The sequence below is a fragment of the Hemitrygon akajei genome, chromosome 20 (genome assembly GCF_048418815.1).
Source record: "Hemitrygon akajei chromosome 20, sHemAka1.3, whole genome shotgun sequence".
Taxonomy (NCBI): Eukaryota; Metazoa; Chordata; class Chondrichthyes; order Myliobatiformes; family Dasyatidae; genus Hemitrygon; species Hemitrygon akajei.
In genome coordinates, this window is record NC_133143.1 from 40,946,065 (window position 1) to 40,970,709 (window position 24,645).

The following is a 24,645-nucleotide window of genomic DNA, read 5'->3' on the forward strand; positions in this document are numbered from 1 at the left end:
ATCATTGCTTTTAATTCAGCATCAGTTGGCCCAAAAGAATGATGTAACACAAGCATACACAACTGACATTATTTAAAAACTATCTGCTCTAAGTAAGGTGTAGTGTCTAACAGCCACACAAGTGCACACTAGTTACACTATGCTAATTAGAGACTGTTGCATCCTCCAAATCATCATTTTCATTGTAACATTCAAGATGATTGTTGATACCTTCAAATTCTTTGTAGTCCTGAACTTGAAGTAGTGAAATAATTTCATTTTCACTCCCAGCCGTTTCCCGCATCTCCTGAATGCTTGAAAGCCCAGTGAGGAAAACAGTTCTTACTGCTTATTTTTTATTGTCTCATTGCTTATTTCTTGCCAACTATCAGTGACAAAGATCACTGCTCTGACACTGCTCTACAAACACACGTAACTGAAGCTATTTAAAAGTTGTTCACTCTAAGCACTGTGTAGAGTCTAATGGCCACACAAGTCCACACAACTGACACTATTTAGAAACTTATAGGCAACAGTCTGCTGTCCCAATTAAGTGGCATAGTGCCCAAATAAATAGAGGAAATCCTGGCTACTTTTCTCGATTAGTTTTTGTCCTTTAAGAGCTGCTCCAAATCAGTGGCTGCCACTATTAACCGATGGCCCAATTAACCAGAATCCATGGTGTTTCCAAATATTTCCAAATCAGAGACATTTATGTATTAAATTCACTTTAACAGTTACACAAAGGTCCCTCACTCATAGCCTTGATGGCTGTCAAACTATTTCAAGGCTTCTTAAGCATGATGCACAATATCTTCTACCTGAGGCACCCCATCCTCCTGCACACCTCAGGCCTTGTCACTCAACTCCAGCATGCAGGATATTGGCTCACCACACCACCACACCAAACCAAGGTATGTGCAGGGTTGTGGGCAATTCCAGGTAGTGGTGTGTGTTTATCATGATCTGGCCAGATGTGTTCAATATTTCAGAAAACACGTAGCTCAGATAGTTAATTGCTGGGTTGAGTTGTTCTCCAATCTTGGCAATTTACATGCAAATGTTTCATCACCATACAAGGAGTCATCATCAGTGCGCTATTAATTGTGGCGTGTCCTCCAAATGCTTGGGCTTTACAATCTTATCAGTCAGAGCTGATTGGTCGTCATTTTGGAAACTCAGTTGTGATGTGAAGAGGAAATCTCATTGCTGATTGGTTGTGTTGTGAACTTTGTGCATTGTGGTCTGCAATTTTGCCCACATTGTTCACGTAGTGTTACGTTGAAATTTTGCGCTTTAAAACATGTTTGTTTTGTCATGTTCTACAACACTTCCCTAACTGCATTTCCTTTTGTGGATAGGAAAATCCACAAAAATCTTTAAAATAGGAAAATTGTTAAAATTAAAATACAATGCATTACACAAGCAAAGAAACACTATCTGATCTTAACTGCTATTTTACAGTTACTTTTACTCATTATCCTCAAGCTATCAGAGAGATTTCCTTTCTTCTGCCCATTCCTCCATTCCTTCTGAGCTACTGAAATCCTTTTCATTCTCTCTTTCCCAGTTCTGATTAAAGATCCCTAATCTGAAATGTTAACTTTATTTCTTTCCACAGATGCTGCCTGACCTTCTGGGTGTTTCCAGTACTTTCCATTTTAATTTGAGAAAATGGTTACTATGGTGGCAAATTCTGAAAGGTCATCAAAGTTGAATATAATTCCTTAAGCTAAAGAAACACTATATTGAGGTATCAACCGTCTACAGATTAGCAGAGTGCTTGCTTTAAAAAATAATATTTTTGATTTTTTTCCTAAGTTTAATATTTATTGCCCCCTTCCTCTTTGAGAATGTGTGCTCGGCAACTTCTGCTCATAGACCTTCCCATCCATCTGAGATTTAGCTATTTTGTATTATTGTTGTTCGTAAGGGGAATGAAATATATTTGTTTCTGTCTGCTGTGCATTCAGAAAATATCCTCTCATTTCTGGCTCTGTGGAGATTTAGGTCCTGCACATGGACGCCCAGGACTTCCCTGTGATGATAGAAGTAGGTGCCCTCAGATCCACTCACCACTCCTGACTCTTTCGCTGAAACGTCAAACCATTTATTTACTTAGCTGCAGTAAGTTAGAGACACAAGTGTATTTGTCTCCATCTGCTGTGGATTCAGAAAATATCAATTTTCAGGAAAAAAAGTCACATACTACAGTACTTGTTATTGAGTAATATTCATAAAACATTGCTTCTATTTTTTTGTAAATGGCATTAAACACTACTTTGGTGTTCCCATATTCCAACTCATCTCTCTTGCACCAGAGTGATTACCATCTCTGTTGGAGAGCTGTCATTTTAATTTCCTTTCATGAATCCATTCTTTTAACACAATTCGGTATCTCTGTTTTCATTCTGTTCCAGAGTATGCAATGAAATAAAATTCCTTACCTCAGAAGGATTTTTTTAACTTTTCACACTGGATATGTTTGCTGTCTGCAAGTTCAGCACTGGTTATCTGAATCTTAATTATACTTGTGAAGGCAGTACTGAATTTCCTGGAACTGCAGCCCTGTGCATGGTGACGGTTCATTGCATTGAAATTTATCCCTAGTAGGCGCAGTAAGCTGACTCTGTCAGTAGTAGTCCATAAACTGAATTTTAATAGCCTGGGTATGAATTTCTGTGCTATTGTAACTGAGGCACTTGCTGAGTGTTCAAAGTTCAATGTATTATCAGAGTACATACACGTCACCACATACAACCCTGTGATTCTTCTTCTATCGGCATACTTAGCAAATCTACCGTATATAAAAGTAACTCTAAACAAGATCAATGGACAACAAACTGTGCCAAGCAAATATAAATAAATCACAATAAGTAACAAATATGAGACAGCAAAATAAAGAGTTCTTAAAGTGAGACCATTGGTTGTGGGAACAGCAGAAGTAAAATGAGTGTAGTTATCCCCTTTTGTTCAAAAGCCTGATGGTTGAGAGATAGTAACTATTCTTGAACCTGGTGATGTGAGTCCTGAGACACTTGTACCTTCTACCTGATGGCAGCAGTGACTAAAGAGCATGGCCTGAGTGGTGTGAATCTTTGATGATGGAAGCTGCTTTTCTAAGGCAACTTTTCATGCAGTTGTGCTCAATTGTTGGGAGGGGCCAAATCCACTACCTTTTGTAGGAATTCCTGCTCAAAGGCATTGGTGTTCGCAAACCAGGACATAAAGCTGCCAGTGCTGTCGATGGATATATAACAGCCACTGGCATTGGCACTTACCAACTTGATATGAGACTCTGATGTTGCAGTCACAGATTAATACACTATGAAACAGGACCAAATACCTAACTCATCCACACCGACCATGGTGGTCAATAAAATTGTTCCATTTGCCTGTGTTTGGCTTTTGTCATTTTACATCCCTCTGAAATGTTACTTCTCGTGTTAGGAATATTAATGGTTCTAAATTGAGGAGTAAGTTGCCTAGATTCTGATTTGTAAACAACACGGTTTCTTTTTACAGAGGACGAAGATACTGGGAATGTCTTCACCATAGATAATTTGAAAAGTAATTCCTGGAAGTGAGATATCATAACTGTTGTAAACTATTCACTAGGAAACTTGCCTTGTAGAATATACAAACCAACAAAAAGACACACTGGATGAAACTTTTACCTGTGAAGTAGAACTGGTTGCTGATCAATGCCCGATTCTTCTGTGCAATTTTTTTCTTTGGATTCCTTAGTGATTGTCATAGCTGAGTCAGTGTTTTCAAGTCCTGTGTCCTTTTCTGCATCATTTGTTTCTTCAGCTTTTAAATGCGTTTGGCCTGTTTCCTCATTCTCCTTCTCTATTAGATAGTCCTCTCCTCCTGTGGGCACTGCTTCTTTTACATGATATTCATTACAATCCTTCTCTGCTTGTATTTTTCCCTGTATTTCAACATTTTTTACCTTCTCATGCATTTCATTGTTCCTTTCCGTCCAGCCATCATTTTGCCTGTTGCTACTCGACTGGTTCAATATAGTGTCAGAGGTTTCTACAACCTTTATTTCAAATTGTTCTTCTGCAGCAGGATCTTCACATTTGGTTTCATCACTGGCATTAATGTCCAAAGTGGCATCAGGAAACTCTGGAGTAACATCTGAGGGAGTGCCCTCTGCCAGCCTACTAGGCTGGAGTTCAAAGTCTCCAGTATCTTCCTTCGATGTGTTTCCTTTTAATTTAGTTACATTGTTCTGCTCCGCCAGATCTTTGACTTCATGCTGAGCTTCAAAGGCACTTGAGCTGTGAGCATTTTCTTTATTTAAATTCTGGACTTTTGAATCACCGAAAGTATGGAGATTCTTCTGAATTGTCTCTACTGTGAAAACAAAGAAGAGAAAATAATAAGGCATTATTCCCTGTATGAATTTTTGTATGCAACAGGCATTAACTGATATTGTTTTTGAATACCTGTGAATTCTGGGCATTTGTTTTTCGGAGTTGACTTTATTTCTTTAGCATTTACAGCTTGCTTTCCTTTCACCTCATTGGCTCTGTGATCCTTCACCTGCATAACAATAAAAGAGAATTAAGTTTCCCTCCAACTCAGTATGCAGAGGAAACCTTGTCCTTCTGTGCATGCCTTGCAGGATTCACTAAATTTCTCTTTGCTTGGAAATACAGTGCCTTGAAGAAATATTCAGCCCCCAGCTGTTTGTTCGCAAAAATGAGCATTACAACCAGGAATTTTGATTAATTTAACTGAGGATTTTTATTTGTGAATCACATGCTCCTTTTTCACTGTAGAGTTCAAAAAACATGAAAAATTTTAAAGCATGAAAAATTAAAAATTAAAAAATTGAGAAGTCAGCAGTTCAAAAGTACAGTATTCGTCTTCCTTTGCTCAGTCTTTAGATGAACCATCTCTCAGAGCGATTATAGACAAGAGTCTTTTAGAATAAGTCTCTATTAGCTTTGCACAATGTGATGGAGCAGCCATTCCTCCTTGCAAAATTGCTCAGACTATGCCAGGTTAGTTGGGGAACGGCAGTGGACAGCAATCTTGAGGTCATGCCAGAGATGTTCAATTGGGTTAATGTCAGGACTCTGACTGGGCCACTGAGGACATCAAACTTCGTCATTTGAGGCTACTCCATTGTTGCACTGGCAGTGTGCTTTGGGTCATCGTCTCGCTGAAAGACAAAACTTCCTTCCCAGTTTCACCTTTCTGACAGATGCTAGGACCTCTGTTTTCATATCTTTACCCAGAATCTCTCTGCTTTTAGCAGCATTTATCTTCCCATAAAACCTGACCAGATTTCTAGTCCCTGCTGTTGAAGATCATCCACATACCATAATGCTACCTTCACCATGCTTTTCAGTAGGGATGGTGTTACCTAGCTGATGTGCAGTATTAGATTTACGCTACACTTACTGCTTAGTGTTGAGGCCAATATGTTCCACAAGACCTTCTTCCACATCTTTACAGTATATTCTAAGTGACGCTTTGTAAAGTTTTTACGGATAAGGATATGCTTTGTTTAAACAGGGCTGCTTCTTTGCTACTCTTCCATATATACCTTTCTTGTGCAAAGCCTTAGAGATTGTAGAGCCATGAACTTCAGTTGCAGCCATTGACTTCTGCAGCTCATTCAGAGTCAGAGTAGCTTCTCTGCCAACTGCCATTCTTCTACAGTGACTACGTATAGACGGGCAGCCTGACCTAGGCAGTGTGGCTGTGGTTTCATACTTTTTCCACTTTTTCGTGATGGACTGTACTGAGGTTCAAGGTACGTTCAGTGTCTTTGAAATGGTCTCCTGCCCTTCCCCAGATTTGTGCTTATCTATTATTTTTCCCTGACTTGTCTTGATGCTCTTTTGACTTCAGTTTGGTTTTGTTTCCTGAAAATCTGCCATACTGCTGGACCTTATACAGAGAGGGGATATTTATTCTTATGAATTCATTAAAAACTGGTGATCATCAGCTCACATACTGTTGTACTCCTGGCCCAGGCAATGGTCTCCACAACTTTAATTCTCTGTCCCACTCCCATTCTGGCCACTTGACATTATTCCAGTTTGATCCAGTGGAAGTTTGAGCAAAAACACCTCACCTTCTTTTTGTGCACTTGGCAGCCTATGGGTCTCAATATCAAATGCAGTTAACACACTATCATAATTGGTACATTCTGTTGTCAGGTTATCTATCATAATATTAAGTTTTTTTTCGCTGTCTCCTCTGACCTGCATTTCACAGCTTTTGTATGTCCATTTGATTGTGTACCATGTTCTATCCCTTTAATTTCCCTCATTAATCTACTAATCAAATAACTCCATGAACATTGAAATTATCTAATCAACCCAGGCCTCACTTCAGAAGTATTCTCAGAGTCTGATTGATCTACTCCTCATCCTGACTGAAAATTAAAATGAGGTTGTTTTCTCAGCTTTCCAGTCTTCAACCTGAAATATTGACTCTAATGTTCTTCCAAAAGATGCTGCCTGACTGTCTGAATGTTTCTAGCATGTTCTTTTTTCATTTCTAACATTTTTGTTGTGTAAGCTTTGACAGACCCTACCCCTTGCCTGAACAATACGTTCAACTCCAAAATGACCCTTGGTTGAAGTATTTCAATTCTGTTTTAATATCTTAAATATTGAGAAAATATTTGAGAATATGTTTAAAATTTGAATAGGTTTTTTGGATATTTATTGATTCCAGAACCATTTCTAAACATTCAGGCTGTCTGATAGCTTTAACATCTGGATCTTAATTATTGTTAATCCCTTTTGGGATGTGGCAATTATTTACCGGGAACATCCAAACCGGTAATTCTGCTTCTGACTATTCCTTGACACCGTTTCTTTTTCTAAGTACAGAAACAGTTCCAAATCTGGAGAGTGCCTTTAATGTCCTAGACCTATTGTTGAAATCTTGTTGATGAAGCAATGAGATCTGATTTAGAAAAGACATTTTAGATATAGACTTAGAAAATATAAGCCAGAAAATTGGTTCAATGAACAGAATCACACATTTTTTTCAAGCTGCTTTGGACAAGATTAAGTTATGTCCTCACTTTTTCCCATATCAAGGGACCAAAGGTTGAAAGGTGCACTGCAGACAACAATTCGCTTTGCATTATTTTTTTGAGGACTTTCAATGTTTGAATTACTATCTTTTTAATTTTGGAAGTATTCAGAGATTTTTTTTCTTCTTTCTATAAATATAATCAGTGACCATTATTTAGGGACTCCCTAAAGTGGCCACTGAGTGTATATTCAAGGTCTTCTGCTGCAGGAACCCATATATTTCAACATGTTGTGCATTCAGAGATGCTCTTCTGCACACCACTGTTGTAACATGTGCTTATTTGAGTTTCTGTCACCTTCCTGTCAGCTTGAACCAGTCTGACAATTCTCCTCTGACCTCCCTCATTAACAATACATTTTCGTCCACAGAACTGTCACTAATTAGATGTTTAATATGTTTCACACCATTCTCTGTAAATGCTAGAGACTGTTGTGCATGAAAATCCCAGGAGATCAGTAGTTTCTGAGATACTCAAACCACCCTGTCTGGCACCAACAATTATTCTAGAGTCAAAGTCACTTAGATCATATTCCTTCCCCATTCCAATGTTTGATCAGAACAACAAATGGATGCTTTGATGTATGCATTAAAATTACTGTAGGTTACAAAAACATTTTAGACACACATATATAAAGCTAAGTGCTAAGACTTTTACACAGTACTGTAGAATTTTTATGTGTTGCACTGTACTGCGGCTGCTGCAAAAAAAAAAACAGATGTCATGACATACATGAATGATGATAAACCTGATTCTGATATGGGTCTCTATTGTGGGCTGAGAGTGGGAAGGGGGCAGGGTGAGAAGAATCATGGTTGGGAATAGTGGAAGGGAGAGGGGAGAGAGCGGGAAGCACCAGACAGACGTTCTGTAATGATGAATAAACCAATTACTTGGAATCAAATGACCTTGCTCAATGTCTCAGAGCTGGGTGTGTCTGTACGTGCACCCTTCCTCCCCAAACCTGGCACCTCTTCTCTGCCACCAGTCCCAAACCCCTCCTGCAGCATTCCTCCCTTGCCATTCCCAACATCCTTTACTCCCAGCAGATTTACAAACTCGTTCTCTGCTCCACAGTGTCAATATACGGTACTGTGCAAAAGTCTTAGGTACCTTATCTATATATACAGTATGTACCTAAGACTTTTGCACAGTACCGTATATTGAGTTGCTGTCACTTGTTTGGCTGATTTGACAGCTCCATTAAAGTGCAGGTGCATTAGTGTACCTAATAAAGTGGCTACTGAGTTTATATTGTACATAAAATCTCCAACATGCTCATGTCTAAGGGCAAGATCTAATCAGGTCTAGACAGATTCTGATGACTAAAGTATGCAGGAATTCATAAAATAAAAATCATTGGCAAAGCCTTTAGACATAACCTGAAGAAATTTTATTTTCATTTCTAAAGTTGTCACGATCTGGAACATCCTGATGAATGTGTTGTAAGAGCTAATTCCACTGATGATTTAAAATCCAAGTTGAATTTCCAATTAAATGGAAGCTGAAGAAGAGGAGCTGCCATGGATACAGACCATAACTTCAGGGAGAACTTCATGCAAAATTTTCTCTCACACATTTAAATGTTTGCTCTGTGCAGTTCTGAAATAAGTGGGGATTTATGTTTTTTGAGTCAATTAGATTTCCAAATATACATTGCGTAGCTCTGCTCTATATTTAAAAGAGCCACAATGGGAATGATGGACTGAAAAAGCTACTTCTGTATTGTAAGTATGCAATAGTGCAGAATACCGATTCTAATCCTGGCTAACAACTGTTGTTTAGAAACAGGTGTCACGTTGTAAAATTTGCACAGATGTAGCCTATCTGTGAATCAAGAATCAGACACCTCTAAAATATTTGATCGTACTATTTTCCTACAAGACATGATATCAAGGTCAGATTTAAAAACTACACCAGTTAATATTTCTAGTGATAGTGTTTTAACTGTATAACTTAAATGTGTAGCATATTTACACTCTTACTCTAATTCTACAGACTTATATTGAAATATATATTCAGCATGATTTGATTTCTGAATATGAGGCTAGTTTCTTCTCAGTTTGTTCATTATCTGCTGTGTCATATGACATGGGACATCATGGTCTTTCCATGACTGTGATTGTTCTTGGCAAATTTTTCTACAGAAGTGGTTTGCCATTGCCTTCTTCTGGGTCTGTGTCTTTACAAGATGGATGACTCCAGCCGTTATCAATACTGTTCAGAGATTGCCTGCCTGGGGTCAGTGGTTGCATAACCAGGACATAATATACATCAGTTGATCGTATGACCATCCACCACCTCCTCCCATGGCTTCATGTGACCCTGATTGGGGGGCTAAGTAGGTGCTACACCTTTTCGCAAGGGTGCCCTGCAGGCTAGTAGGGGGAAGAAGCACCTTTGGTGGAGACGTATCTCCAACCCGCCACCAAATCTTCTCAGTAGGTTCTCCATTACAGATTTTTAATGAATCTTTAAATCCAGCAAAGTCAATCAATATGAGGAAGGATAATCGTAGACCAAAAATTGAACTGAACAGATGTTCATTGCTAAAAATAACCTTTAGAATGTTCATTCTATAATTAAATATCCATGCCTGAACATTTTGGTACATATTTGACTAATTTGACACGGGAGGCAGTTGTATTCAATTCACAGATTCCCTTTAATTGTTCGTCAATACATTGAGAGCTGAAGCAGATTGAAGCTATTATCTGGTTCAGGACTATCCTTTATTTTAAATGGATTTAATTTTAAACAACCACTGTTTCTGAAATTAAAAACAAATGTCCTCACATGCACTTGGGAAAGAAAGCTCTAAATTTATCATTATTTCCAGAAGCATCTTTTAACTCACTGCTCAGTTTGATTTGGAGTAAAATAGTTACAATATAATGAAGCAAAATTCTTCTTATATTTTTTCCTTACCAATTTTCATTTATACCCCATTATACCATCAACTGCACATTACTGACAAGAATGTGGCAGTAACCTGTTTCAGGAAATTTCCAGTTTCTGTGCAGTCTAATAATTTAGTCTAATTCAGTGAGTTAACCAACCAACTATCTGACATTTCATTCAATGCTGACATCTGTCTTCACCTCTTTTTTCGGGTTACTCCTATTACATGTTATTCCCGCTGCCAAAACCAACGCCATATCCAAAATATTCACTGATGCTTCTGAAGATACGTCTTCTGGCATTTTATTGGGCTTAGTCAAGAAAGCAAGTTGAAAAAAGAGCCACCTGGCCCACCCGAAGAGAATTAAAAATTAGTAAGGAGAGAATAAGCATTGCACTAGTTGCACCTTGCACATCCCTACTCTACACCATCTTATAGGAAATGGAGTACTTTAGAAATGTAGTCAATAATGTAATTTAGGGAATACAAGTAATTACTTCTGCACAGCAAGCACCAAGCGTTACATTAGTAAGTATATATTATCAGAAATATTGAAAGAGAGTAAATATCTGCCAGTACTCTGAGATAAATCCTTTACTCCTTTAAATTAGTGGCATGACATCTTTTACATCCACATGAGCGATGAGACATCTCATCTCAAGTATCTTCAAGTCAATTCTGAAGACAAATGTACTCTTTCTTTTATCTTTTGTCTCATCTGTTTTTCCCCCTTTTCCTTTCCATGCTATAGGTGCCGACATTTTACAGGGGCACCATCGAGAGCCTCCTGACTCACTGTGTCACCCTCTGATGCAGGAACTGTACTACCCTCGATCAGAGAGTGGTGGGGACAGCCCAGCACACCTATGGATGTGAACTTTCCTCTGTTCAGGGCAGTTACAGCAGCAGGTGCATAAAAAGGCCCTGGAGGATCATCAGGGGCTCCAGCCACCCCAATCACAAACTGTTTCAGCTGTTTCCATCTGGCAAATGGTACCGCAGCATTAAGGCCAGGGCCTACAGGCTATGGGACAGCTTCATTCAGTGGCCCATCGGATTTATCAATGCACATTGATCTGATTGCATAGGACTGTACATTGTATCTGACTGAACATACATGTATACAAACAATTATGTATACAATCTTAGTGCTTGGGCAATACCCTCCCACATTTCCCTTCCTTATTGCTTGTACATAGCAACGGAAACACAAAAGTATTTTTATTTAAGAAATAACGATGGATGCAAGAAACAAAATTTTAATTCTAGAACAGATCCATAGCTACCCACTGCCTGGTGCTACCTCTTAAGTGGCCGGCTATCATGACAGGACCCTGGGGAGAGTTGTAGAACACAGAAACCAAGGTGCATAAATACATAGTTCCCTGAAAGTGGCGACAGAGGAAGATAAGGTCGTGAAGAAGAAGTATGTTTGCCGCCTTATGATGGGACACTGACATTGGTAGCATGTCACACCTTTACAAGACAAAGATGAGACAGCTCCTGAAAATTGTGTGCAGGTCTGGTCACCATGCTGCGGGAAGGATGTGATTAGGCTAGAGAGGGTGCAGAAATTATTCAGGAGGATGTTGCTGGGACTGGAGGGTGTGAGTTATAAGGACAAAATGGATAAGCCTGGGCTTTTTGCAAAGGAGGGGGTGAGCATACAGAGGTTTATAAAATCATGAGGGTATAGACAAGTTGAAAGGTCGCAATATTTTCCCAGTATATGGGCATCTACAAACGTTTGTATAACCAAAGGATACAACTGTAAAGTGAGAGAGAAATGACTTAAATGGGACAGGAGGAGCAAGTTTTTCTTATGGAGGATAGTGGGTATATGGAACAAGCTGCCAAAGGAAGTGGTAGAAGCAGGGAGTATAATTACAATGTTTAAGACTAATTTGGAGCTTTAAGCTTTATAAAGATATGGAGCAAATTCCTGGCAAATGGGAGTAGATCAGGAAAGTACCTTGGTTGGCATGGAGAAGCTGGTCTGAAGGGGCCTTTCCCATGCTTTCTAACTCTATAACACTCAATGTTGGAAACCCAGATGAGACGAAGTAACTGGCTTTTAGTCCATGGGAAATATCAAATTATAGTCCAAATGCAATTTTATGCAGCATCCACACACACTTAACGTCTTGCCGCAGTGACTTGTTGATGACCAGGAGTCCAGCCTGACTTACTCACCCAACCCAAGATGCTGAGATCCAAGTATAAAACCTCCAGTCTTCACCCAACTGAATATCTAAGTCTATACAAATCCCATCAAATCTTCAAATCAGTAGATTCCAGTTACATTCTCTCATTACTAATGAAATACTGGATAAAATTGTTCACATCATTAGCAATCTCATCAGCAAAATACATTAAAATAAAAAGAAATATAAGGTACCATTATAAACATTTTTCATTGGCTCCTGGCTATGTCCTCCTGCTCCCCAAAATACAGTAAACTTAAGAGTGCAAAGAAGATAATTTGAATCATTTCCTTACATTATATTGTTCAGTTAATATTACCGAGCACTTCAAAATATTTACCTTTACTTTTTTCCTTCTTAGCACTACTTTTTCTGAGGTAATTCTCTTCTTAGAAATCTTCTGCCCATCACCGCCCACTGTACTTCGTTGCTTTGATGTAACTTGGCCTTTGAGAATAAACTCTGCAATTCTTGAATTTTTAAATGTCTCTCCTAAATAGTTAATGACTTGCTGCATTCCAAAAAGAACATTTTCAATTCCATCAATTTTCGTATTTTGTTCCTTTGAATTCTGATTCAGTGTTGACAGCAAGTCCGAAATTTCCCCAGAAGGGCTTGCAGTTTTATTTTCTTCTCCTTGACAGATGGTGTTCTGTTTCTTTCTTTCGTTGTCAGCCTTCAACATTTCAATGTCTTTTCCAATCCTAACTACATCTTGAGATATGCCATTCAGCTTCTGGACAACATTTTCTTGCACACCTAGTATTTTATCTACAGTTTGACTTAAAGACTCCAGTTTAATATCCATTGTGCTGAAACTATCCACAGAAGTGTTTCGACTGCTCTCTGAACATTTTCTGGAGGATCCCGTTATCACTGGTGGTCCTTGGCTCTGAATGGGGTTAGAGTCAAACACCTTGGCCAGAGAATGCACCAAAGTGTTGGAGTTCTTCCTAGGTGGTGTAGTCATTTTGGAATTTGATAACGTTAGAAGATTGAGGTCTTTGCAGCAAGCAATAAATTGACTAGCACAATCAAAATAGCTTACCTTCAAATTCAATTGTCCAAATCAGTTTTTTACCATTAAAGGTACGAAACACCACAGAGATTTTGTTTCTGTTTCAAATGATTAATCTGAGATGTTCAGCAGCATTTGCAAAGTTAGTCAGTTCTTGGAAGTGAAGTTTTAATAACTGCATTGGAGGCTTTCAAAAAAGTTTCAAGTAACTCAGATCCTGCAAATGAGTCCAGCAGGACATCCGACAAATATAGCTTGATCTACAAGTGTAGTGACGGATGATTCTTTCAGTTCGCTTAGTTTCCTTTGTTCCTTTTATGTATTCTAAAGACATACAATGACTACATTTAGCTGAAGCAAACTGACATTGAAATTTTCCTACCCACTCCAAATGTCTGTTACCTTGTGACGCTCGCACTGAAATGTAGAAGGCTGTTTGGGCACCCATGGCATTCAGCAACACATTTCTTGCATGACATTTGATATACTTTAAAGTGCAAGGCCATTTCCACTTCAGTTTTCCTAAGCAAGAATATGGCTGTGTTATGTGCAAGGTAGTTACTGGCTCTTTTATGTAAAAAGTAAGTCAGTAAGAAAATTTTTCTAAATTCGAACATTGTTGATAATCATGTTAACTAGTAGAATTGAATCTAATCCTAGTAAACATGTGCCCAGTTTTAAATCTCTAAAATAAATAGGTTTTATTCCTAGTAGGAAAATTTAATGTAAACTTTCCTTCCGGGCATTTGATATAAACACTTGGGAAAGATTTGGGCAGTAAATGCAAGTCGCTCTCTTGAGATGACCAAATGCTTCAGCCTGATCTGGTAGGCCAGAGGAAGACAGAAAAAATGGCACTAGCAATTTTTCCTACTCTTCCAGATTTATTTAATCAGAATCGCTTAACACTTCCTCCATGCTTATTCAGACACCCTATCCCTTCATTATCGGCTATTTAAAAAAAAAATTATTATTTATTTATTAAATTTTTAGAAAATTACAAAGAATAAATGTGATGATAAAATAGTAAGAAAAAGAAAAATAATATTAACCCTCCCCCCTCCCCTTAACCCCCCCCCCTTAACCCTTATCTAAAGAAATAATTACTGGCTATTTAAAGACAATTTTCCTTCCCCCTGTTTATTCACACACTCATCCATTTCACCCTTTTTTATCCAGAAGCTCTTTCCATGCCCCCATCTAATGGCTCTTCTTCCTCTCCCCATTCTGAAGGCACACTGCCTTCTCCATTTATTCAGCTACCCCACCCCAACAGCCACTCTGTTCCTCTCCATTCAGACATGAAATCCATGTCAGCTCCAAGAGGGAGTAATACCATCAGCAGTTTGTCCCTTACTTCCATGTGGCCCTGCAACTTATTTTCTCTTACATGCCCATTAACTTCACTTTGATTCTTCTTTGTCATTAACCTACATCAAAGGGTAATTCACAGTGGGTAAATAACACTTCCCTGGGAGGTTGGAGACAACTGCGGCCTGCAGAGAAACCCATACAGTCACAAGCAGGATGTGCAACCTCCACAGAGCAGGATTTCCCAACCTGGGGTTCACAGACCCCCACCTTAATGGTATCGGCCCATGGCATAAAAAAGCTTGGGAACCCCTGCCACAGAGAGAGGACCTGAGGTCAGGATCGAACCCAGGCCTCTGGACCTGTGAGGTAGCATCACTTAATTGTGCTATGTGCTGCCCATTTATTTAATCGCACTTGTCCCTCTTCACCTTTGCTTCAGGCAGTTGGCCCTCCCTCTCCCTCCACATTAATTCAATCAACTTTGCTCCTCTTCCCTGTTGACTTGCCAGTTTCTTCCTCACTGTTGATGTTGGCACTCTATCTTCACTTCCCCAATTACTCCTCCATTTAAAGGAGTTTTCTTGGTTTCCCCTCTCTTCCTTTTAAGCACATTTCCCAGTCAATGCCTCATATTCTCCCCTTAATTTGCATTAATTTGTCCATCCACCTATTGCTGTTCAATTACCTCCATGTCTGTGAGCATCGGGTTGCATTGGCACCAATTCCTACTGTTTCTGCTGTACTTTCCTCTTCATTTGCCCTTCACAATACAATGAATGTGCCATGTGCTTGGGATCCCAAGCATTCAGCCTTTCCCATTTCTCCCCTCAACTTTATATTGCTCCCCTTCCTTCTTGCTGGCATGTGCAAGCATTCCTTGACACCTACCAGTTGTAGACATGGTGCTCATGACCTGAAACATTCAGGTACCATTTTAAGGTGACCATAGAAACTCAATTTACAAGGAAATGCATAATAAGCACCATATTACATGCATACTAGGCCATCATAGACACGTGAGACTGAGTAGTCTCCATTCTGCATTATCATTGATCAGTAGAATGTTTAGGTCAGGCTTTTTGAGGCCAAAGATGACAGAGATTTCTATCACAAATCCTCAGCCATAATTCCAGTTCAATGTCTCTGTTAGAGATACTTTGATGTTTGGATCGTGAATATCATAGTTTTTATTTTTCTCAGCTAATTAGCAACATCATTAGTACGCAGAAAATATCATATATCTATTGTTCTATCTATATTATTAAATCTTAAGGTAAAGGCATTTATTTGCAGGCTAAATTATTGGCTGGAGTCAATTCAAAAAGACTTACCGTACTTCAGAATGAAAATTCAGCTAAGGAAAACCACAAGAGATTTTAAAATCAGCTGTGATGGAACTGAGATATGTTGAGGATTGTTTGAAGGTTCCTAGCCAAGATAATTCTCTTTGGGAAAATGTAGAAAAGCTTTCTGGATTTTGGCTCTTTTAAATTTCTCAACATCAATACAACAACCTCTGTTATAAAATGATGACAGCTGAGGTTCTCTTTGTTGTGGAACCTCACTGGTTCCAATTCAGTAATAAAGATGCATTTAGGCAGAAGGTGGAGAGTAAATCTGCAGCACAGGGATGCTACTTTAGAGTCCAGTAACACTGGCTTAGTGTTAACATTTGGCATTATCAATATGGAGCTTGCATATTCTCCCTGTGATTGCATGGATTTCCCCTGGGTTCTGCACATCCCTCTCTCTTCATTGGTTAAATGGCTCCTGTAAATTTCTCCGGTGTATCAGTGAGTGGTAGAACCTGAAGAATAGTTGATAGGAATATGAGGAGAATAAAATGGGATGAGTGTAAGTTTAGCGCAATAATCGATGTTTGATAGCACAAGCTCCTTTGGTCAATGTTCCTGTTTCTGAGCTGGATCACTTTTTGGCACCGATTTACCGAGCTCACACTTGCAAACTTTTCCACCCATCAGATAAAGAGAAAGTCTGCTCCTATGCCAAACACGAGCAATGAACTTAAACTTGAAAGATGCTTGAAAAAAGATAACAAGGCCTTAAATTTCCTTGGAGACATTGATACAGTCCCACCAGATAGGAAGCTGGGCTTCTGGTAGAGGGACCTCTCTTGGAATCAAGGCAGGATTTGACTTGATGGGACATCATGGAAATCTGGCAAAACTGAAGCTAATGGCCATCAAAAGGAAAACACTTGAGTGGTCAAAATAAAACTTTGCACAAGTTGGTTGTGGTAGCTGGAGACCAATCAACATCAAATCCAGGGTATCACTCCAGCGATTATTCAGAGCAGTACAACCCAAACATCTTCAGATTCCTCATCATAGAAACATAGAAAACCTACAGCACAATACAGGCCCTTCAGCCCACAAAGCTATGCCGAACATGTCCTTACCTTAGAACTACCTAAGCTTACCCATAGCCCTCTATTTTTCTAAGCTCCATGTACCTATCCAGGAGTCTCTTAAAAGACCTTATCATTTCCGCCTTCACCACCACTGCTGGCAGCCCATTCCACGCACTCACCACTCTCTGTGTAAAAGAAACATACCCCTGACATCTCCTCTGTACCTACTTCCAAGTGCGCTAAAACTATATACTCTTGTGCTAGCCATTTCAACCCTGGGAAAAAGCCTCTGACTAGCCACATGATCTATGCCTCTCATTATCTTGTACACCTCTATAAGGTCACCTCTCATCCTCCGTCACTCCAAGGAGAAAAGGCCGAGTTCACTCAACCTATTCTCATAAGGCATGCTCCCCAATCCAGGCAACATCCTTGTAAACCTCCTCTGCATCCTTTCTATAGTTTCCACGTCCTTCCTGTAGTGAGACAACCAGAATTGAGCACAGTACTCCAAGTGGGGTCTGACCAGGGTACTATATAGCTGCAACATTACCTCTCATCTCTTAAACTCAACCCCACAGTTGATGAAGACCATTGCACCATACGCCATTTTAACCACAGAGTCAACCTGCGCAGCTGCTTTGAGTGTCCAATGGACTCGGATCCCAAGATCCCTCTGGTCCTCCACACTGCCAAGAGTCTTATCATTAATTCTATATTCTGTCATCATATTTGACCTACCAAAATAAACCACCTCACACTTATCTGGGTTGAACTCCATCTGCCACTTCTCAGCCCAGTTTTGCATCCTATCAATGTCCCACTGTAACCTCTGACAGCCCTCCACACTATCCACAGCACCCCAAACTTTTGTGTCATCAGCAAATTTACTAACCCATCTCTCCACTTCCTCATCCAGGTCATTTATAAAAATCATGAAGAGTAAGGGTCCCAGAACAGATCCCTGAGGCGCACCACTGGTCACCAACCTCCATGCAGAATATGACCCGTCTACAACCACTCTTTGATTTCTGTGGGCAAGCCAGTTCTGGATCCAAAAAGCAATGTCCCCTTGGATCCCATGCCTCCTTACTTTCTCAATAAGCCTTGCATGGGGTACCTTATCAAATGCCTTGCTGAAATCTATACATACTACATCTACGACTCTACCTTCGTCAATGATCTCCTTTCTATCATGAGGTCAGGACTAGGGATGTTTGCAAATGATTGCACAATGCACAAGTCTATTTGTAAATCCTCAACAAATGAGGGAGCAGGTGGTTGCATGCAGTAAGGTCTGGATAACATTCAGGCATGAGCTGATAAATAGCAAGTAAAGTTTGCACCACAGAAGTGTCAGACAATGACCATCTCAAGAAAGAATATAGCCACCTACCCTAAACATTTTCATTGTCAAACATAAAATCTTGGACTCCTGGGAATAAATTGATCAGAACCATAACCATGCCAACCATTTGAGTACAATCCTTTCAAGAACAGGTTTAGGCTGTGTAGCTAGCGGTGACTGACTCACATCCAGACAGTCCAAGTTTTTACACAATCTGCAAGTCAAAAGTCAGGAGTGTGACTGAATACTGCTCATTGATCGGATGAATGCAACTTCAACAAGTCTCTGGGGACTTGATATCACCCAGGGAAAAGCAGCCCACTTGTATGGCATCCCATCCACGACCTAAAGCATTTAATTCTTTCTCTATCAGTGCACAGTATTCAGTACGTACATCAACAAAATGTACTGCATTTACTCAGAAGCAGCTTTATTATTGCAGTCATGAGATTAGTTGTTTTGTGGCAAGCACGACTTAAAAAATGCTATAAGTTACAGTGAAAGTAAAATAAATAAATAAATAATGCCAGTGGCAGTTATGTGAAGAGAGCATGTCTCAGATGGCGAGTGTCCCTAGTGGTGGATGCCACCTTCTTGCAGCACTGCCTTTTAAAGATGTCCTCGATGGTGTGGAGGCTGGTGCCTGTAATGGAGCCGGCTGAATCTACAACCCTCTGAAGGCTCTTTTGATCCTCCACAATGGAGCCTCCATACCAGGCAGCGATACACCAGTCAGAATGCTCTCCAGGTTCACCTGTAGCAACTGCTAGCTCCTTTTGGTGTCATACCAAGTCTCCTCAAACTCCCAATGAAAGATAGCCACTGGTGTGCCTTCTTTATGATTGTTGTACCCTGGGTAAATTCTCTGAGGTGTTGATATCTGGGAACTTGAATCTGCTCACCTTTCCAGTGTTGGCCCCTCAGTGAGATGGGTGTGTGTTCTCCCTAATTCCCTTTCCTGAAGTACATAATCAGTTCCTTAGTCTTGCTGATGTTGAGTGCAAGGTAATTGTGACCCCACTCAGGCTCCTGTACACCTCCTTGTTGTCATCTGAGATTCTGCCAACAACAGTGGTGTTGTCGGTGAGTTTACTCAAGGCTGCTCACACATCTCCCAAATGCTCAATCTCTGCCACCAAGAAGGCATAGGACAGCAAGCACGGGGGAGCATCACCTGCTGGTTTGTCTCCAAGTTGCATTGCAAACTGGCTTGGAGATACATCATCATCAGCCCATTGTTATTGCAGGGAACTTCCTACCCATCAGTATTGTGGAAATACCTTCACCACAAGGACAGGAGTGGTTCACCATAACCTTTCGAGGGAAGTTAGAAACAGGCAGAAAATATTGGCCATCTAAAAATCCCTATTCCTAGAGTCGGGACTAGGCCAAAATCACAAAAAAAGAGAAGGATTTGTACTGATTCAGCATTGATAATTATACTTTAAGCCGCTTTTTTAACTAAATTAAAAATGTTGCTGCAAATGCTTTGGGAGCACTGGGAAAAGAGTTTGCCAGTGAAACTAAAGGTAATTTAAAGGTCAATTTGCTTCAACAACCATATAAGCCACCCAAAGAATAAATGGTTTATACAGCTAAAGGTCATTTTGTTTCCCAGATGTTCAATACAAAATTGAGGTTCCCAGTCATACAATTCTAGTATCAGGGTCAAATAGCAGCACTTCTACTTTGGAAATGGCTAACTATCCATCATTTTGTCTGGAGGTGCTGATTGTTGGGATTTTACATACTAATTCTGAAGTAAATATACTGAGTATTGGTTGGTGTTCAAATTCAATGGGCAGTTCAGTATCAAATTCTTCGTTGCTGCTCATTTAGTTATTGCCTGGAAATCACAATCCCAGGAACAGTGGATTCATTCATTCTGGATATTATTAACCTACAGAGATTAACATTTAACCAGAGGGGTCAATTAATTCAATTTGAACAAGTATGGAGCTCATTTGAAAATTATGTGACTGCCAAAAGGAAAAGAAGACCACCATGATATTATCTAGAAATAATTAGGACCAAATGTACCAACAGGTATCAACTTGATGTGTGGCAAGAACTACCATGTAAATTGGAAAAGCAGCCAAGTAGATTGGAAAAATACCAGTAATGTTTTTAAATGTTGCATACTTGTATATTTTATTATTGCTTGTCAATTTTATTGTCCTATTCAAAAGATTATTGAAAGTGTTTGATAGAAACAATTAGTAAATCATGAAGAAACAATAAGTGTTGAGGAATAAAAGACAGAATTACATTTATACAGCACGTTCTCAGATTTCTCAAAATCCTTCTAAGGCAACAAAATAGATTTAATTGCATTGGCTTGCTATGGTGTCTAAAAAGACCTTTTTCATGAGTTAAGCTAACACAGCAATAAAATAAATATTGATGCTGAAAGTAATTATAGGCAATTTTGAAAGGTTGTCATCAACAGCGGCTCCCTACCTGGCCTGAAATTTTTATTTGTATTATTCATTCACTGGGATGTGGGCATTGCTGGCAAGACCAGCCTACAATTCATATAGAAAGAATATAATTGCCCTTAACAAGTGGGTGGTCAGCTCTCTTTCTGGATTATTGCATTTCTCTGGTAAAGGTGTTCCCACAGTGCCGTGTGGAGGAAGATTCAGGACGCGGTCCTATGCCAATGAAGAAACGTCAATGCACTTCCAAGTCAGAGTGGTGCATGAGTTGGAGGGGAATCTGTTTTCTTAAGTGTCGAAAGCTTAAGCATCAGGCCCAGATGCTTCATTAATTTGTGTTACACAAGCTGCCGGTAGCTGTAACTTTTCCCAAGAAACTTGGGCATGTTATTGAAATGAGTATTAGACCACTTCCCTCTCCCACAGAGGATTACAAGTAATTCTCAAGAAGCAACCTGGATTATTAACGGTAAGGGGGGGGGGGGCTTGAATTTTTGATCCTACGTCCATTTTGTAGACCATTAGCTCCTCTGTAAAGTGACTGCTTTACATTTCTGTCCAAGCCTATCACCCGAGGACCCGGCTGCCTGATCCTCTCCTGCCCGGCTACCGACTTCGTAGCACTCGCCACCACCATTCCACAATTCCGCTCTGCCTCTCCCTCCTCCTTGAAACCCGACACTTCCATCAGGCTGTTCATGATCTGCGCCCATATCCTAGATCAGTGGCAACATTATTCCTAAAACCTTGCCTGAGTTGTGGCTTGAATGCTTTGACTGCATTAGAGGTGTTAAATGAATAGAATTTGTTGCTGTAACTTTGTGGGATGGAGAAGCATTGGAACCAGTCCAGCAGTCTTCTAAATGATCTTTATGGATCCAGAGAACAGCTTCTCCTGAACTCAGAGATCAGTTCTACTCTTATTAAACAAGCATCTGTCAATCATCTGCCAGCTTTGCTGAGTGGAGAGTTCATAGCAAACGCTCTGCCACTGATTTTGCATATATATATACACACACACACATATATAGAGCAAGGATGCCTAAGAATTTTGCACAGTTCTGTATTTGTCAACACAGAGTGGAGAGTGACTTGGTAAACCTGGCACGAGCAAAGGATGTTGAGAATGGTGAGGGTGGAGCTCTGCAGGAGGGGTGTGGGGACAGGTGGCAGAGAAGGTGTGCAGAGACGTGTGGGGTTGGTGTGGGTTCAGACACGCCCAGCCCTGAGACACCAGGCAAGGTTATTTGATTCCAGACAATTGGTTTTATTGATCATTACAGAATGTCTCTCTGGTGCTTCCCACTCCCGCCCCTCTCCTTTCATATTTCCCAACCATGATTTCCCCTCTCCCTTCCCCCTTCCCACTCTCAGTCAACAACAGAGACCCAGATCAGAATCAGGTTTATTGTCACTCACATATGCCATGAAAGTTGTTTTATTTTTGCTGCAGCAGTACAGTGCAATACATAAAACTTCTACAGTACTGTGCAAAGGTCTTCAGCACCTTTGCACAGTACTGTAATGAAAACCTAATTTTGCATGTACTTACTTGGTTCCATATTGAATTAGCAGATACCTCAGATTCAGATTTATCACATGTATATCGAATATACTGTGAAATGTGTAATTTACATTAACAACCATCACGCATAATGATGTCTTGGGGCAGACTGCAAATAACGCCACACATTCCAGTGCCAATATAGCATGTTCACAATGCTTGGCAGAACAACAGGCAGCCAAACAACAAGAGCAAAAGAAGCCCTTTCTTCCCTCCCACATAGATGAACAGTCCTCCAATCCCAGGACAGGCCTCCAGTCTCCAGTCTCCAGACCTCAGGTTTTGGCTATCGGGCTTTGACTTCTGGACTTCCAATCGACTTTTGGCCTTCCACCTTTGGTATCGACCCCCAGAGCAGCTGATTACTGGACCCCGGACTCTGGGCACACCCACTCACTGCTCTTTGCACCTCCCGAGACATACTGACCTGGGACAGCCCAACATCCTAGATGTCCTTCATTACCTGTCCACGTCCTTAGCCTTCGAGCACAGAGGCAAGGCCTAGATTGTGGATGTGCTTCATCACCAGTCCACATCAGAGGCCTTCAAACACGGGGCAGAGGCCTGACCTCTAACTCTTCACATCTCAGTCCCTAAACCCCAATCTGGCCTCTAACTCCCCCACATTACTGTCCATAAAATCTAACCTAACCCTTAACTTCAACCCCCCCCCCCCCCAACACCCGGTCCCCAAAACCATCCCTACAAATTTAAAATATAACTTAACTTGGACATAAGGTGAGCTGAAGACAAGGGCAATAACTTATTTTTAATTCCTGTCCCGTCTGGCTTCTGGTGGTGGTCTTGGGACAGCAGTTATCTTCAAAATTATAACACAGTACAGTACAGGCTCTTCGACCCACAATGTTGTTCTGACCTTTTAATCTAACCTAAAATTGATCTATCCCTTCTTTCCTACGTAGCCCTTCATTTTACTATCTTCTGTCTAAGAATGTTGAACTCTGTTACTGTGGATCTTGGCACTTCTGTATCTGCCAGAAGCTGCAAAGACATTCCTCAAGTGAAAACATGACAGGATCCTGAAGGGTTGATTAGACAGATCAGGCTAAGCATTAAGGAACTGCATGGAATTGTTTATGGCAGATAACCAGAAGCGAAATCAAGCCAACAGGTTTTAGAAAATGTTTTAAAGGCAAAAAGAGAGGCAAAGAAATTTTTGGGAGGAAATTCCAAAGATTAGAGTTGAGAATCAAATGAGTCAGATAAGCCTGGAAGAATGGGGCTGTATTACAGAAGCATGAGGATAACGGATATGGATTTTCCTCGCCCTTGCCACGTGTTTCTTCACAGTTGAAAGAAAGGGATTTCGTCCTGCAGGAGATCTTGCTCAACCTTAAACCCCGATAATGGATTGTCAATGAAAGAGCAAGATTTAGGAATGCTTTGCAGAGTTGAGAGTTTGAGGAGAGGTGGGACGGAGCTTAGCAATTAGATCTTGGGACTAGCTTAGCTCCTCTTGTGTTTAACAACCTGAGAATGAAGTGACGTCAGTAAATTGTTGTGAGAAATTGACTAAGTGAACCCCTTTTAATTGGATAAAATATTTCCATGCTGCTACACCCAGTGAAATTTGTCACAGAAGGTAGCAATTTATGTAATGGTGATTTAGAGAGATTTTGAGCAGCGGTGTAGTTTGAAGCATTCTTGCATTACTTCTAGAAGTGCTTTGCCATTTGCAACTCTTCAGTAATTAATCCTACACAACATTCAGACAAGGTGGTTTAGGGACAAATATGATTTGTGCCATGAAAACCCAAGTCAATGACTGTCTTCAGCAAGGGCTAATCCTACCACTTGGCCTTGACATGTAGTTACTGCATTATCGTTAGCAAGTCACCTGCCATTTATATCCTGGGCATTTAATATTGAACAGAACCTCAACTAGGCTTCATAAACATCCCAGAAAATGCATGTCCTGTCATGAATGACTCACATCCTGTCACCCCAAAGCTTTTCCACTACCTGCAGACAGAAATCAGAAATGACACAGTAAGCACGGTCCCAGTAACTCACAAGCTCAGAACATCCAGGCGGCTGTAAAAGCAATGATTTTCACTTCATCGACTACCTTTCCACAACTGATACTCAGAGCAATTACTTCTTTCAGCTACTCTGACAGCAACTGCCAAAACTGTGTGGTCTTGGTGGTAGAGGTGGGGAGCAGTGCCTGGAACACCAGCAGCTGAAGTTTTCCTGCAAGCTGTTCATCATCCTGATTTCAAACTACGTCAGTGCCTGGTCACTTCTGGGTCTAAAACCTGTTAACTACCTACCCAGCACCATCACCAGAAAAACTGGAAAATTTCAACAAGGATGAACACTACTCTACCTTCTCAATGACAGTAGGAGTTGGGCAATAGAGTCTGACCTTGAAAATTGAACAAATAAAAAAAGAGTCGGGCAGAATCAGG

At 40.3% G+C, this 24,645-nt stretch overlaps 1 protein-coding gene across 9 annotated transcripts in view; it reads right to left on the reverse strand.

Annotated features, from left to right (window-relative positions):
• mylk4b (myosin light chain kinase family, member 4b) overlaps positions 1–24,645 on the reverse strand; it is a 189,944-nt gene that overhangs the window by 56,638 nt on the left and 108,661 nt on the right. For 6 of the 9 annotated variants that reach the window (XR_012095721.1, XM_073024203.1, XM_073024200.1 and 3 more), the window contains exons 1-3: positions 12,501–13,524; positions 4,437–4,533; positions 3,657–4,344 (exon numbers count right to left, since the gene is read on the reverse strand). Coding sequence is in view for 8 of the 9 variants with exons in the window: in XM_073024203.1 (XP_072880304.1) it covers positions 3,657–4,344; positions 4,437–4,533; positions 12,501–13,130 (1,415 nt within the window). In the remaining variant the exon portion in view is untranslated. Of the gene's footprint in view, positions 1–3,656; positions 4,345–4,436; positions 4,534–12,500; positions 13,525–24,645 lie in introns of those variants that run through there. The other 3 variants (XM_073024204.1, XM_073024205.1, XM_073024206.1) reach the window with 1 other exon arrangement.